The 17,141-nt window shown below is 41.0% G+C and overlaps 2 protein-coding genes across 2 annotated transcripts; one reads left to right on the plus strand and one right to left on the minus strand.

Annotated features, from left to right (window-relative positions):
* Positions 1-675: 675 nt before the first annotated feature.
* On the plus strand, positions 676-10,586 carry LOC133957418 (protein-glutamine gamma-glutamyltransferase 2-like). Its single transcript, XM_062392980.1, has 15 exons — positions 676-784; positions 1,126-1,311; positions 1,744-1,977; positions 2,178-2,296; positions 2,440-2,568; positions 5,022-5,190; positions 5,353-5,485; positions 5,641-5,744; positions 6,301-6,389; positions 6,956-7,109; positions 7,775-7,863; positions 8,581-8,764; positions 8,989-9,149; positions 9,634-9,770; positions 10,084-10,586. The coding sequence occupies exons 1-15, from the start codon at positions 775-777 to the stop codon at positions 10,229-10,231; spliced, it is 2,046 nt and encodes a 681-aa protein (XP_062248964.1). The 5' UTR covers positions 676-774; the 3' UTR covers positions 10,232-10,586.
* Positions 10,587-10,940: 354 nt separating this feature from the next.
* Positions 10,941-17,128, minus strand: rprd1b (regulation of nuclear pre-mRNA domain containing 1B). The gene is made up of 7 exons (XM_062392398.1): positions 16,465-17,128; positions 15,759-15,888; positions 14,880-15,013; positions 14,265-14,386; positions 14,019-14,145; positions 13,360-13,535; positions 10,941-12,988 (listed from the first exon to the last, which is right to left on the minus strand). Exons 1-7 carry the CDS (start codon positions 16,613-16,615, stop codon positions 12,839-12,841), a joined length of 990 nt encoding a protein of 329 aa, XP_062248382.1. The 5' UTR covers positions 16,616-17,128; the 3' UTR covers positions 10,941-12,838.
* Positions 17,129-17,141: the final 13 nt, after the last annotated feature.

Consider the following 17,141-nt stretch of genomic DNA (forward strand, 5'->3'; position numbering starts at 1 on the left):
GCTTTGCATTATAACATTTAAGCTGTTATGACTCATTTGAATTTCAACATTTTGTTTATGTTGAATCATAAAGTAATGTATGGCATAAATAAGCCATGTGAGAAAATAATTCGGGGGTGGATTCTTTTTCATAGTTACAGAAAACATTAAGCTGTATAAAATGGTTTCATTTAGTTGTGTAATGCTATATTTTGTTAGATTCATTCATTTATTCAACCTTTATTTTAACTTGGAAACAAATTGAGGAAGAGACCTAATTTGTAATAAGTGCAGAAAATACACAAAACATTCCATGACAACACAAATAAGTAACAGTAAATTAGCAGAATAGGAAGAGTGAAAATAAAAGCCTCAGGAATAAATACAATGCATACAATTACATTTTAAGCAAATTAATCAATTAAAACAGAGGAATATTAAGTATTTAAAAAAACTTAACAAAACAAAAATGTAACTGTGACTGTTCAGTGGCTGACAAAGGAATAATCTTGGTTACATGAGTTGTGAGTATTTCAGCAGAAAGTATTCACAGTTGCCCTAAAGGCTGTGAGCAAATAGGAGAATAAAGAGGAAGGGGTGTCTCTCTGCACGCCCCCTGACTAAAAACAGAATTACTGATGTGATGACTAGACAGATGGGGGCGTCGCCGATCCGGTTTCACATGCTACAAATATCCTTCAGGGGTCGTTATACTACAGGGGCATTGGCCAATAATCACAGACTGAAGCTGAAGTGTCACTTTCCAGAGGCCAAGCGAAGGACTTTGCTGCAGCCATGAGTCAAGGTATGGTGAAGAAAAGTAAATGATTTCTGTTTAATTTTGTAGTTTGCATGTTTTCACTGAATTGTATTAAAGTGCAAATGCAGTTTTCTCTGTGTTACTTCGGTAACACAGAGTCAGATGACTGGTAAGTATCAGATAGAGAGTGGTGTGTGAAATGTGACGAGCAGGAATGGTGGATGACATTAGATATGTTAGATCATAACTTGTGTAACACTGTATCTGTCTGGATGATTACTGGTGATTTATCATTTTTGAAGACATTTTGATAAAGTTATCAAGGAACTTTTTTTCGTGTGTCCATGAGATTTATTTAAATGTGAATGTTTTGTCTCTCACCACAGTCTTGGACATTGAGCGCTGTGATCTGAACATTAAGAGCAACAGCAGCAGTCATCACACGGAGCTGTATGGAGAGGAACGTTTGATTGTCAGGAGGGGACAGCCCTTTGTCATCACTTTACATCTGAAACCTGGCAGCAAAGACTTCAGACTGAGTGACACAAGCTTCTCACTCATCGTTGAAACAGGTGCACCCCTTTTCTCCCTGTGATCAGGTCTACTTGTGTGTGAGAAAGAAACATTCCAAGTGTGTGTGTGTGTGTGTGTTCGTGTGTGTGTGTGTGCTCGTGCATGCATGGGAGCTGCTGTAGTGGATTGGAATGTGTGTCTCTCATCTGGATGTAGATTTGTGATAATACGAATTGGACTTTATAAGTGATATTTTTAATAAGATGAGAGAAAGTAAACTAATTCTAAACCTGCAATAGAAAGGAGTTATGACAATGATACTAGGAGAAACATGTAATATGGAAGGGATGCAAATGATATTGAACATAGTATAAAGCTAAACATACTAGATTGGCACATGAATAGTTATATTGCACGTTTAAAAAAAACAGCTACCATTGTATTGGTGTTGGCATCATTTTTTCTCAGATGTACTTTTTGTGTCTCTCCAGGTCCGTTGCCCAGGAAAGAATCAGACACCATGGTCACGTTAAATCTCGGTGACACCACAGTGGATGATGAATGGAGCATGTCGGCTATAAAAGATCCCTCTGGAAACACAGTTTCTGTGTCCATCAATTCCTCCCCCAACAGCCCCATAGGAGTTCATTCTCTGACTCTGGACCAGAAAGGACAGAGGACAAGTTTAGGACAGTTCACTCTGCTTTTTAACGCCTGGTGCTCCAGTGAGTACATAATGATTTGTGTTCCACATTGTGTTGTGTTGCTCCTGCAGCTTGTATTCCTTGGGTCTGCACTGTGGTTGCACCACTTAGCGTAAAAATAGGATCTATTGATTGTCGGAAGCCTGTAGCTCAGCAATAGTATCACATCTGAACACTGATACTATCATGCTTGTTCTGAATGAGTCTGTGCTGATTCACAGGAGACGCTGTTTACATGCGCAGTGAGACAAAGAAGCAGGAGTATGTCTTAGCGCAGCAGGGACAGATCTACAGGGGAACACATAAACGCATCAAAGGGTTACCCTGGAACTTCGGACAGGTACACGACGTGTTAAACGTTATAGTACAGTCAAATATCCACTGAAAATGATTCTTTACTCAAAATGAAAACATAATAACCAAATAACAATGTAAAACGAGTGAGATCTTTATTTGACCCTCACTTGTGTCCATCTTCGGCAGTTTGAAGCAGGACTACTAGATATCTGTCTGAAGATCCTGGATGAAAACCCCAAATTTGTGTCTGATGCTGACAAGGACGTCTCTGCCAGGAGGAATCCCATTTATGTGACCAGGGTGCTGAGTGCCATGGTAGGTGTCAAGGCTTTAGTATGAGTTGATTCCCTGTGTATGTCTTTGAACCAGCCTGTGAAGTCTTTAGTTTAGCTGTTCAGGCGGTGGTCACCATGGTGAAGCAGAGAACTCCCTCTCTCTTAGGGTCAGGGCCTCCCTCCTTTGGAGACCATCCCTTCTCCCCCTGGAAACCTTTGTGATACAAAGCTGCAACTAATAAAGGGAGTTTTTAACATTCCAAGCTGGTGGCAGATTAAAATCCAAAGCTGTTTCTACGGGGTGTTGTGATTCAGTAGCTGGCACCGCTGTGTGTAGTTTATATGACCAAAAAGATCTGATCCAAGAACAACAATGGCCCTCAGTAAGGCACGTACCTCTGCCAAGGCCCAACAGTCCCCTTACTCAAGCTGCACCTAATGTCCCACACTCATAGATACTGACCCCTTGGTAGTATTGGTTGACAAACACAGATAAAAACCATCTCTTTGGCTGAGGGAACAATGAGCTCTGGATAGATTTTGTTATTTTGTTAATAAAAAGTATTTTATTGAAGAATATTTGTATTCAAATTCAGTTTTTACAGGTTTTGTTGTTGTTTAAGAGGGAAGAATTCCTAACACCTTAGGACAGAGGTCTTCAACAGGGGGTCCGCGACCCCTAGGGGGTCCGCGGAGGTACTGCAGGGGATCGCGAAATCTTAAAAAAAAAATTCCCCACATCTTTAATGTCTTTGAATACACATTTACATTCATCCAACATATTGTGAGGCTGATATGACCCTCTTCATGACAACCTCCATCCGTCTAAGATTAGATAAGTTGTGTGCTACCCATCAGGGTCCGACATCTAACTAATGTGGCCGTATGTGTGCCATCCACAGATGGCTAGAGGATTCACTGTCTCTTCTACATGCATGTTTAAAATAAAACAGGAATCTGTGAATTACTTTTATAGCTCAGTGTTGTATGCAAGATGTATGTTTATAAATGGCAGTGGCATGGCCACCCTGTACCTTGCACATGTTTAATTAACAACATGAATAAATTAACCCTTGTAATATTTGATAAGCTTAGTATTGATGCACAATAACAGGGTAGCTATGTTTATACAAGGCACTAGGCCCAGTTTAATATAAGACACTATTTTATAAGGGAGAGCGGGGTAATGTGGGACATCAGGTAATGTGAGAAACGCCCTGTATCTAGGCAACGGAACACATTTGTGGTAATTTGACCAATATGTTTTCAAGCCCCTTCCATTCCCCCCTTGCCACGAAGGCGGAGTTGGTGCTGGTGCTGTGGAAAGTATGTTTTTTCACCCCAAAATTTTGTTTGCATGTAAAAGTACATTTTCTTGCTTTGAACTTAATCAACTTTCATTATTTATTACATTATATATGTTTTATTTTTAATGTCATAAACATTGTAGAAAAGTCATCATGCCAAGAAACTATACACCAGGAAGACAACCTGGGGCCAAACACCCCTCGCAGAGATGGAGAGTTCAGCCGCTGAGGTCATGCAAGGAAAGAAGTCCTTAAGAAAAGCTGGAAGGGATAGAAATATTGACAAGACAACCCTCAAAAGATTCATAAAGAAAAAAGAGAAATGGAAAGTAAAATCAGTAGCCTGGGGTGCAGTAGCTGAGGTAAAGAGAATATTCACAGATGAGATGGAGGAGGAGCCAAACACTTGAAGCAACTAGCTGACCAGTTACATGGCCTTGCTCCAGTTAAGTGCTGTGAACTGGCATTTGAATACGCAGAGAAAAACAATATCCCTGTCCCTGCCAATTGGACAGAGAAATAATGTGCAGGTAAGCTAGGGTGTGCAAGAGATCACATGAATCATAATAATCATAAATGTGCATAATTGACCAAACCTCATGATTCTGTTACTAGTCCAATATTAGTGGTTGTCAATCTAGCTGTCGGGATTTTAATTATTACAACATGTGTTGTTATGGTAGTTTTAAAATGGAAAAACTAAGTGGACCACTTTACCCCGTAGCTGGGGTAAAGTGGGACACAAGACCACTTTTTTTAAAACAATCATATTTTCACTGCCCTTTGTCCTGAAGACATGCTGATCATTTCCATTGCTAGAACACACCCTGAATTAATGGGAAATGTGTACATTTTACTGATATACCAGTTAAGCTTGCCTAGGGGGGAGCAAATGTAAAAAATGTCCCACATTACGCCGCTCTCCCCTACTGTATATATATACAGTAGGGGGTCCCTGCTCCATCTCTTCTCCTCCATCTCTTCTCCTCCATCTCAGTTTGGGGGTCCTTGGCCTGAAAAACGTTGAAGACCCCTGCCTTAGGACATCTTGTACATACTCATTTTAGGAAAAAAGAAAATAAATGTTCAGGAGAATCCCTCCCACTCTCTTCTGTGACTATAATAAAGTTATGATCCATTAATGGCCCCTCTCCCCCTTGTGTCTCCCCTCTGCCTGTGCCCACAGATCAACAGTAATGATGACAGGGGGGTGCTGGTGGGAAATTGGGGAGAGATTACAAATGGAGTCCATCCAGGAACGTGGATCGGCAGCGGGGACATTTTGAAACAGTGGGCTGAAAGTGGCCCTGTGCGCTACGGCCAGTGTTGGGTCTTCGCTGCTGTTGCGTGCACAGGTTGGAGTGCACGAGTGTCACTGAGCTAAGCCCCTAAATTCAGAATCAACTTTAATGATACTTTGTATCTTTGTTACATATTCTATGATAACATAGTATTTCATTTTCTCTAGGGCATATTCTTGTGTAAGGTTGTGTGAAAAGCTGTTGTTCCTCCCTCAGTGTCTCGAGCCCTGGGCATCCCCTGTCGAGTGGTCACTAACTTTGGATCCGCTCACGATTCTGACGCCAACCTGCTCATAGAAAACCTGTATGATGAAAATGGAGAAAGAATTTCTGAAGGGGATTCGATATGGTGAGTTTGTGGTAGACATTTGCTTTTGCACATGCATGAACACAAACTTAAAATACAAACTGCATTTTTTCTTGTTCTTGTTGTCTGTCATTATAAAAGTCTTTGACTTTTTTGGCATAAAGCAGAATGGCCACATTACTGTCCTTCATTCCCAGGAACTTCCATGTTTGGGTGGACAGCTGGATGACTCGTCCAGACTTGGACTCGAAGTATGATGGGTGGCAAACCAGCGACCCCACTCCACAGGAAACCAGTGGAGGTGATGAGAATTGTCTTTAACTGCAACTAAACTGCCTTAAAGGTGCATTATAGAGGTTTTCGGGTCATGTGTTTAACCAGGGTGGTAAGTTTCAGTTTAAGTCACATGTTTGGTGTATGATTGTGGTCGATGGCTTGTGACTGGCTGGTGAGTTCACATGGTTCCTCTGGGGACTGTCCTCCGCAGGTTTATTTTTACGAAATCCACTCAGATGATGCAACCTCTATAAAGATTTAATTGCTGTCACCATATCAAATGTGGGTAGATGAGCAGCCTTGGCCTTGCCATGCTACTGACTGGCATCCAAGTAATATTAAATGTTTTTAAATGTGATAATGTGACCTCTAACCTTTAACCTTTTGGTGTTTGGATTATTGTGGCTACATTTGTGTTCTGCTACTTAAAATGTTCAGACTTGTCCATTCGCTCTGGAAACAGCATAGCATGCATCCACAAATATATTATTATAGAAGTGTTTTCTGTTATACTTTAAGTATTCTATTAAGCGTGCCCTGAATACTGATAATGTTAATGTCTGTATTTGAATGCTTTTCAGGTGTTTTCTGTTGCGGACCGGCCTCAGTGAAAGCCATCAAGGAAGGACAGCTGACCAATAAGTATGATGCTCCCTTTATTTTTGCTGAGGTGAGTTTAACCAACATTTAAAAAAAAAAGCACATAGACAAATATACATGTAGTTAACTAATAACTATTTAGTAAATAGTTTAAAAGCCATGGCCAGAGTAAGTTGAGAGTAAATTTCTGATTCAACAAGACTTTCTGTTTTCAAGAGAAAAAAGATTTTTCATGATTAACATTATACACTACCTCAAAATTCCTAAATAAGCTATTATTAAGCATAGAGAGCGTTTAAGCAAACATGTGCCAGGTGTGTAGTATGATCCAGTTCTAGGTTCGGGGGGATACTAATGTCTAATATAGAACCTGAAATCATACGGCACTGTTGGAATCTCAGGCCGATGAACAACAGTAACCATATACATAGCACAGGATTTCAAACGATTCAGATAAACAGCAGATATGTTTACACATGAAAACAGAAAATCCTCTCATTAACTCAGAGGAAATTTATGTTTCTCAGGATTTAGTGAATATACAATACACTGACATGTTGCCTATATATGTATGGGTGTCAAGAATCTCTCTATGTAGTGCTAGCTGATGTTTTTCCATTTCATGTGTGGAAACAGGTCAATGCAGATGTTGTGGACCTGGTGCGTCTGTCAAATGGTGAGATAGTGAAGTTCAGCGGCTCCACAAAGAGTGTGGGTCGCTTCATCAGCACCAAAGCTGTGGGCTCAGATGACAGAAAAGACATCACATACCAATACAAGTATCCAGAAGGTACTGCAGCCGAGTTGCATGTGCACCGACACACACATGACCAACTGTACATGCAAACATTCTCACACTCTACACAGGCCCGTTACACAGATGTACTGATGATGCACAACACATGCTCTATATACCTCAGGGACAGCAAACATCAACACTTGAATAATGCTGTGTCATAATGACATCATCATGAGGTAATTTAAACCAGTGGTTCTCAAATGGGGGTCCGAGGCACACTGTCAGAGGGTCCGTGAAAGGTTTCCAGATTCATCCATTAAAATGATCATGGTATATATATCTTTGCTGACACAGTAAAACTATTTATAAAACATGCCTAATGTCTTTCTCACACATTCCTCATGTGTTGTCCTTTCATAGAAATACATAGAAGTGTCAAATTATTCAAATTATTCTCTGTATCATTTGTGGATTTATTTTGAGAAATGTGTTTTTTGGTTCATATTTTTGTTGAACTTGATCTTTGACTGATCAGCTCCAGATGTTAATTATCTGGAGATGCCCTCCTCAGTAATGTTACAGTTTGGAGATATGTTATACACACACAGGGGGGAGATAGTACCCCACTTTCAGCTAGGCCAGCATGCATGGTAAAAAATGTTTAATTCAGTTGCTTGAGTAAACACAAACTCATCGGTAATCTCGATGGTTTTCAGGCTCAAAGGAGGAAAGGCAGGTGTATGAGAAAGCCCAGCACCACAACAAGCTGCAGCAGCGAGGAGAAGAGCCGGGCCTCCACCTCAAGGTACTTCTCTTTACAGTCCTTAGATAAACTGGAAGCAGAGGTATTTACCAGAGTTACACAAAGGCCACGTCATCTGTTCCTGTAAAGTGTAGTTTCAGCGGTTAAAAACACAAACAGAAAACAACTCAACAGAAATAGTTTCAGTAATAATGCTTAAACGTGCAAAACAGTGCTACTTTGCGGCAGAGCAAAGAGGAACAACGATCACAAGTTGAAATGATCAACATGGGTGTGACTGACATGCAGCACATGTGGTTGTCACACACTCTTCACTGACATGAAGCCGAATATGAACCACTGCACGTTTGTAATTTGTACACATCAAAGATATGTGTGTCCACTCTTGGTACATACTGTTTGTGGATGGGTGGGGTGTTAGATAGAAGACTCATTAGGATTTATTGTGTTATAAGTTGTACTAGCTTTGAAATTCATTTGACAGCATTCATCAAGACACACACCATCCAGCACATACACACCTTACACAGCTTCTGCACATCTGTAACACATTGCACATATTTTACACATTTTCCAATTTGTGTTACTTTTATTTGTATATATAGAATTTTATGTTATTGTTTTTTATATATTATTCCCATAACATAATTTTAAAGATCTACCTGCTAATAAGAATTAAAGCATAACTATGTATAATGTACTATATGTATTTTTATTATTGTATATTCCACTAATTATGTTAAATGAATCATTTTCAAGATCAAGCTCTCTGACAACATGATCGTGGGCTCAGACTTTGAGGTGCATGCTGTCATCACTAACAACCACATGGAGGCCAGAACCTGCACCGTCCTGTTCTTCGCCAAAGCCGGCGGCTACAATGGGAAACTGGGAGACAGCTGTGGGTTCACTTCAGACAAAGTGGAGGTGCCGTCCGGAGAAGGTTGGCTCAGATCTCAAGTGAATTTAATGATCTAGTGCAAAGACTGAAAGTGTCCGTTTTGTGCCTGAACATTTTTTTTTATTTACCAATTCAATTACTTTTAAATGTGCCACAGAAATGTCTCTCGGGGTATAATACCTTCCTCTGCTGCTTCAGACCTGGTTCATACACTGATAATGATTGAATACACAATAACCTTTTTGTTACTAAATGTGTATTTTCAGTTAGGCGCCTGCCCCTCAAACTGGAATACGACATTTATGGATCGGTGATCACCTCTGACCGGCTGATCCAGCTGACTGCCATCACCATCGACAAACAGACCATCGACTACAACAAGACTGAGAAGACCATCGTCCTCGACGAGCCAGAAATAGACATCAAGGTATGGATTGGATGGATTATTCACGAGAAATTGAAGTGCCCACTTGTGTTTTGCTTTAGATTCTACAGTTTAGAAAAAAACAGAATGGATGAATAAATACATTTTACTCATGAGTTAATTACATCATCAAAGGGAACAAGCAATCAACTCAAAATACAGAGCATGTTGGAAATCACATAATCCCACAATGTACAGAGACAAATAGTATTTGTGGCAAATCCCCTGTCACCAGTAGGTGCATTAGATTTAGCAAATGGTCCATTTGCTAAATCCCACATGTTGGAACCCACTGGCTTTCACCGGGGTGTATGACCAGTGGTGAAGAATGAACCAGGCCTATCTCAGCCCTCATGGGAGATTGTTTGCATTATTTGACAGATGCACCTTTTCATTGACTTGTGCAGGTTTACTATGACATAACGTTAATCTGTATTATACCACCTCTCACATGATGAAACCTGTTTACCTGAACCCGTCTCTGCAGCTGGTGGGAGAGGCCACGGTGAAGCAGCCGATGATGGCCGAGCTCACCTTGTTGAACCCTTTGCCAGAGTCACTGCAGGACTGCAGCTTCACCGTGGAGGGGGTCGGCCTCACCCACGGAAAACCCATAACAGAAAAGTATGTCAGCTCCGTCTGCAAATGTTACCAGCGGATTTATTTATTTATTTTTCTATGGTTGCACTTACCTCTGTATTACCATCGGTATGTTTAGATTTGAATGCACAAGATGGTGTATAACTGGGACTAATTGTGATGAAGCTTAAAGGCAAAGCCAACAAAAAACGAATATAGCATTTATACAATAGATATCAATGTGTAGCCCTCCTTCTGTGCTGACTGAGTGCAAGAGAATAGAGATCAGCATTATCCAGAACCCTCGCCTCTGGTTGCTTTGAAACATTCTTCCCACTGTTGCGCATGATTCTTGCAGGATTGGAGTTGTGGGCCACAAAGAGGCGGCCAAAGCCAGAGTGGAGTTCAGTCCCACCAGTGTTGGCCCCAGTGTACTGCTGGTGAACTTCGACAGCGACAAACTGAAGAACATCAAGAGCTTCATCAATGTTGTCGTGAAGGAGTGAGTCGGTCCAGAGTTTGAAATCAGGAAGAGCTTTAGTTTATTAATTCAGGGGCCGCCATAAAGCTTTGTGTAAAAAAAAGTTCACATAACATTTGAATCCGACCGTTATTCTAGAATTTACTACGCTGTTGTTCAGAGTAACTAAAAGCACAACAATCGCCATCCTCTAACTCGGTTGTACATTGCCACTGTTGTAGGATAGAGCTCACACATTGAATATAAGTTTGTTTTTAAGTTTGATTTTGTTACATTTGAATGTCACAATAACCCTTGTTTGGTTGATTTGTTTTATTTCAAGAGAGCAGCACTTCTCACCTATTTTGCTTATGAAAATAAAGATTTAAAAAATAAAGAAACCTGAAGGCTGTTATTGGTTGTCAGAGGGATAATGCCATCTCCTGGACTATCATTGTGCATCTTCATTTGCAGACTTCCATGTTAAATGACTGAATTACCGTTTATCATTTTAAGTCTCTTTATGAAACTGTAGTGAATTGTGTTGTTTCAATATATCGCCATGGGAATGATACTGGCATAGTTTCAGTGATGTTATGGAATTGTACTTTAAAGGCTCAGCCAACTGTCAAAAAAGACACTTCAATGTTGTAAATAAGTGGAACTTGGTTCAATTCATTTTCACTTATGCAGGGGGTTTGGGTTCCTCCTGTGTACTTACCTTCTGTTGACTCCATGTAAAACACACATGTAGCAATTGTTCAAATGGTTCCAGTTTATTGGCATCCACCGAATTACTTTCATTACAGAAAACTAACGGGCAAAGTCCTGGTGGTACAGTGCGAGGCTGCAGATATCACACAGCAGGAAAGTAAGAAAAGACCTGACTCATAAACAGTATAGCACAGTGGGTCAAAATGTTGCTGAAGTCTTTCTGGGCAAACAGAACCCTTCTTATTATTATCTTTAATAGTTGTATTATTTAAGATTTAAATGTTGTATCAAATATCGATCAGGAAGTTGACTGAAAAAGATTTGTAACAGCATTACTCGTCCCACGCTTGTTGCATCAGCAGGTGAGTAAGTTTTTTGTAAACGCCTTTAACTTTAGAAAACTCTCATGTCGGCAGCAGCAGAAGTTGCGAATGGCTCCTGACAGCTTTACAAAATGAGGACTTTTTCTCTGTAAACATCTCACCTCGTTCTACCACAAAACTTCTCCATAAAGGATTCTTTCTTGCTTGCATACAGACAACTGAAAATCAGATCAGGATAAACAAATGATAACTAAAGTTTTGGGTTTGACGCAGTTCACAAAATCCTGCTGTACCGAACATTACTTTGGGAACAGGTCTCCTTATAAATTAAGGGGTTTATACAGTGGTTTTTAAATTTGTCTGAGGCAAATTTTTTTGTAAAATATTGAATCTTTACCACAGGTGGGACAAAGAAATATGACTTAGTTATTCTTCATATTTTTATAAAGTTAATTTCACAGTCGAATGTAACTTGTTTAGTTTTTTTAATTTTCCTGTTCTGACCTAGTTTTCTTAATCTTTCTTTCCCTATTTCCAACCCAACACACACTAAAACTAATGATTTGACACCTTTCTTCAGTTTTTCTTTCAGATGATACCGACATTTTTTTTTAATTTTAGCATTTCATAAACGCTTACATAAAAACAAAAAACCAACAATGTTTCTTAGAAAGCAAACTGAATTGTTTCCTCAAACTTCGACAATTTGTTTCCCAAAACTCAAAGCTTGTCTAGTACACATGAACACAATTAGCCTTCTCAAGCATCTGTCCAAAAAGAGTGTGATAACAAGTGGGTTCTTTGAATTTTCAGTTTTAGTCTTTAAATGAGGAAAAACTAAACAACCAAAGCTTATGTTGTCAGGATGATGAGACTGTTCCACAAATCCTTTTTCATCACAGACTATATGGTGTTATTAATACAAGTGGGTTTTGCAGCGGCCGTCAAAGACGACTTTACATGAAATATCCAAAATCCAACATACACTGAACCCAATCTGGTATCTCCTCTAATTGTACACACGCATCCAAACCATCTATCAGACTATGTCTCAATAAAAAGCCATTAACTGAAAGCCCCAAAAAAATAAAACTAATGATGCATCCTATTCACAGTGTAGTCACAAACTCTGAGAACTGGAGAGCAATTGGCCCACCTTCGCTCACTCGATACAAATGAAGCACACAGAAAGACACAGATCGACACGCCCTGAAAACCAATATTAATGTCTGTGAAAGATTTGCTTCTTTACTCCTCCAAGAACAGTGACATCTCCAGCATTAAAAAAATAAAAACAAACAGGAAACAATCTTGTTCCGAGCTGGTGGGGTGGAATCCTTGTTGGTTGAGCAAGAAAGGGAAAAATCAAGAATGACAGAGTCTCTGTTCTCCTCTGCAGAGCATTTTGATTTCACCAAACCTTCCCTCTTGTGTCCCTCTCTCCCTCTTGTCGTGCAGGTGGGCTGACTACTCTGCGGTGAGAGGTGTGACCATGTGTCCTCTGGTGGGAGATATAGCTGCAGTATTTTTGTGAATCGATCAATGGGCTGGGTTAAGGTGGGGAGGAGGATTTGGGGGGGGGGGGGGGGGGGGTAGTTCTTCAGGGCAAAGACCCCTTAGTCGGTGGAGAAGAGGTCTCCAGCCGAGGGGAGCGGGGCCAGACCCCCAGTCACATTGGGCAGAAGAGAGAGGTCGGGGAGACTCTGGATGTGGGACTTGAGCTCCTTCCTCACCTGGGTCACTCTCGCCAGTTTCTGTTTGTAGTCCTGCAGTGGACAAGAAGCTGAAAATTATGAACTGACTACAAAGCACTAACTATGGCTATGGTTTACATCTGTGTCACAATAGAGGGCTTCAAAGATAACGATGGTGTATTACCAAAAGTTTTTTTTGTTACTTATTCAAGCCATCTTTTTTATCTCTTATAATGTCATTGTATTCCTATTTGTTTCTGACATCTGGAAACGTGTACAGTATGATCAAGATAAATTTAACAACTTAATTTAAAACTTTAAACATATATTTAAAAAGGTATGAAGACACAATATCTTTTTTAATCCATAGTAATTGTGGACATGTGATGTCTCAGTTCTCTGTGTGCGGCTGAGATGTTAGGTTTGTGTATGTGGTGTCGAACCTCTAGTTTCTTCTCTCTCTCCATGAGCGCCTCCTTCTGGCTGCCGATGTATTCGGCCAGCATGCGTGCCAGCTGCCTGCGGTCCTCGAGTTCTGCAGCTAGTCGGCCGTTGTACTCAGCCAGTAGCAAACAGGCCTCGTCCACCGTCTTCGACAGCTTGTCTGCTGCCTCCTTGTCTGGAATGATGTCAAAGGGGCTTGTTGAAGTCACACGTCGTGACTTTTAACGTTAGACCATTTAACCTCTTTTCAAAACCTTGCTTTCTGTTCATTCGAATCATTTCTTTTTACGATTGAACATTTGTCCCGATACCTTACTTTCCGTTTGTTAAGTGTTTTTTCTGATACTGGTCGATATGTTTTATTACTCAACCTGTCAACACTGCATGGTTGTGTTTGTTGTCCTTCTCGTTTCACCTTATGAACTTTCTATTGTGTGTGTGTGTGATTTTTTTAAACTGAATTACATGACTCTTGTCAGAATCTTCTCATTATAAACTCCTCTGACAATCATCACCACAGTTGAACAGAGACGTTCCTATTTTGATACAGCACATTAAATTATAATAGGGCTTTTAAATATAAAGATATAAAATTACATAATGAGAACAAACAATAACCCTGCAAATCTATGCTGAAAATAAATATTTCAGGTCTTACCAGTGATCTTCTCCAGCAGTGAAACATCCTGGACCTCCTGTGGCAGCGAGGCGATCTTCTGACGAACAGCTGCATCACCTGAAGCAGCATTCTCTAAGTCCTGCAGGGCCTTCACCAGCTCCTCTGTCTGAATAGTTGTTTAGAAGGAGCAGGGGGAGAAAGTTAATAAGAGTCGAGGAGATGAACCATGAGACATTTGAAAAGGAGGGATTTTGTGTGGTTCAAACAAAAAGCTGGCCTCCTCACCAGCTGAGTTGCGGAGGCATCTGTGCTTCTGGGAGAGTTGTGGCATCTGTAGTCGTCATCCTCGTCATCTTCTTCTTCATGGATCTTTTGGTAGCTTCTTTTCACTGGCTTCTTCGGCTCCTCTGCAATGTCAAGTTGAGAAACCACAGATGAGAAAAAACACCTGTGTCACATAGCACAAAACTAAAGTTTTTAAACCTACATAAGGATAAAATGTTGTTGTGCCAAAAGGTTTATTGTGATTTTTTTTTACCCAGAGAAAACCAGAGAGGGAAATGCACTCACTCATACGACATATTCTACAGGTATAGACATTGCAACTCTTGTGAAAGGTGTATAGTTGCTGGTATAATGTCAAATTGACAGTGAAATGCACACAGCTCTTTAAAAAAAACAGACGAGACCCCACGTATGCAGCAGTTTACAGCTACTGTATGTATGGTACACAGTAATAATAGGAGGGTTGACAGCCCTAATTAATATAGGAATAAATATCAGGTATCAGGTTTTACTCATTGTCTTATCAAGAAAATGTTTGTGGTATCACCCATCCATGAAAAAGACTATATATTAATGTATATGCCGAGGAATGCGATCGTGTAACAGCGGTCTAACCTGAAGGCCGGGGGCTGTTTGAGTCTTCTATGGCCAGTTTGAGCTGCTGAATGAAGTCGGCTCTGTACAGGGCCCTCTCCTTCCAGATATTCAGCAGTCGCTCCATGTGCTTTTTACAGCCGACATCTGCTTCACTGCAGGGAGGCAAAGGGGCAGCACAGCTCAGCAGAAGACAGTAACAGTACATTCATACTTATAAATATACACCTAATTGAAATGGTATGCCAATGCATTTAGACCAGCTCATCTTCTTCTAGTATATGTGAAAAAAGGAAAACAAATATATGTCTTTCTCCAGATAACTGGTAAATGTATACGTTTCATACAAACTTGGTCTTTGTGCATCATCCATACTTTCAGAATCAACATCTTTTTTATCTTACCAAACAAAGAGAAAGTAGAAAATAAAACTAAGCTTGTTTTCAATATAGGTCAAAACCCAACAACAAATGTGAGAACATGAGTAATATGAGAACAGATATTTCGTACCCTATTCCCTGCTTTCTTTTTATGATAAGGTTGTTGATGTTTTCATTAAATTTAGTTAAACGAGGCTCCATTTTAGTTTGAAAGCTGAGACAAAGCTATTTAAGAAGTTTGGCAACCTTTGGTGGTCCAACAGAATTTGATCGGATAACCAGATCACAGTAAAATGTTTCACTACCGAGCAGATTTCCACCTTTAAAATAAACTAATCATTTCAGCAGTAGTGTTGGATTTTAAACAAGGATTTTATCAAGTACTATTTCTCAATACGGGTCGGGGCATTAAGCATGGACATATACAGGCCCACTCACAAACACACACTCATTAAATTAACCATTACTTGCAGCCGCCCGAAGGCAAACATGGTCATTCATTGGGCGCATCATTGTGTACCTGGCCACATGGGAGCAGGCATCGACGAGGACGGTCTCATAGTCTTTGGCGAATTCTGGTCCTTTTTTCTTGCTGTTCTGGATGACATCGTTGGCCAGATACAGGAAAGTCAGCTTCCTGGAGCTTTTAGCTGGACAGAACATGACAAAAAAACGTATTTAATTCATCACATTACACGTTACGAGGAAATATAGTTTTTACACTGGATACATCACTAAGACACCTGGTGGATTAACTCAGTGGGAATCAGAAGAAACCTAATTAAACTTTGGTGCGATGCCAGACCAGGAGACAGATCGGGGAACAAAATGAACTTTCTTTAACATGCTTTTTTTTTTTTTTACAACATTATCACTGGATTCCCAAGGAATAGTCCATGGATCTTCATGAAACATCAAAGCTTGTTTAGGAGACTGAGCTCTGTGATCCAAATAAACATCTGGATCCAGTGGATTTAAATGTTGTTTTACAAGAGGACTGTTGGTGGACGCATGTACTTTTCTGTGTATTCTCTCCCTTAGAGAAGTGGTACGATTCCTCATTGAGAGGCGACAAAGCTTCTCTTTACCAAACTACTGAAACTCCAAACTCCAACAATCAGTCAAAATCCCCCACACTGACACCTGTCTCCATCTTTGCATGTCAACACCCCCACCAGCACCACTGCCCCTCCACCTGTGGCCATGCACCCTGCAGCAGCACTCACCTTTCTTCAGCTCTCGGTGCCACACTTTGACGATGAGGGCTGAGTGCTTGCGGTGGTGGATGATCCACAGAGACAGGGTCTGGACGCTCTGCTGCGAGCTGCTCAGCTCCGTCAGCTTCTTCTCCAGGGCCGACTCGGAGAAGGACGACATGCCGCCGTGCAGGAGTGTGTTCGTGCCTCAAGTGCTTCCCCCCGGACCCGCTCTGAAGTCACTGAGCTCCGAGCTGCTTAGGAGAAACTCGCACCGTCATCAAAACTGAAGTAGTGTGGAAAACATCCGTGCATGTTGCATCTAAACCGGCTCCTGCTGCCCTCTCCTCTCTCCCGGTGTTGGCTCTGTCCCGGGCCGGATTTTAGGACCAGAGATGCGGACTGTGCGGAGCTTTAGCAGCAGCAGCGTCTCCTCCGTCTCTGGTGTTTGTTTACAGCCGCAGCTAGTGTTAGCCCGCCGAGCTAAGCAGCCATCTGCAGACCCGTTTAACGCCTGCGCCTCGAGCCGAGGTCAGAGAGACGGAGCTTCTGTTGAAGCACCTCCACCGCGAGTCCTCCGCTGGTCCACGGGCTCCAGCACACCGTCCAAAAGTCACTGAGAAACTCGCACTTCGTCTTCGCTCGTCCAACTACTCAGGAAGATTTCTACGGGGGAAAAATGGCAGCCGTGCACTTTCACCTCGACA

Source organism: Platichthys flesus, chromosome 7, assembly GCF_949316205.1.
Source record: "Platichthys flesus chromosome 7, fPlaFle2.1, whole genome shotgun sequence".
NCBI classification, from domain to species: domain Eukaryota; kingdom Metazoa; phylum Chordata; class Actinopteri; order Pleuronectiformes; family Pleuronectidae; genus Platichthys; species Platichthys flesus.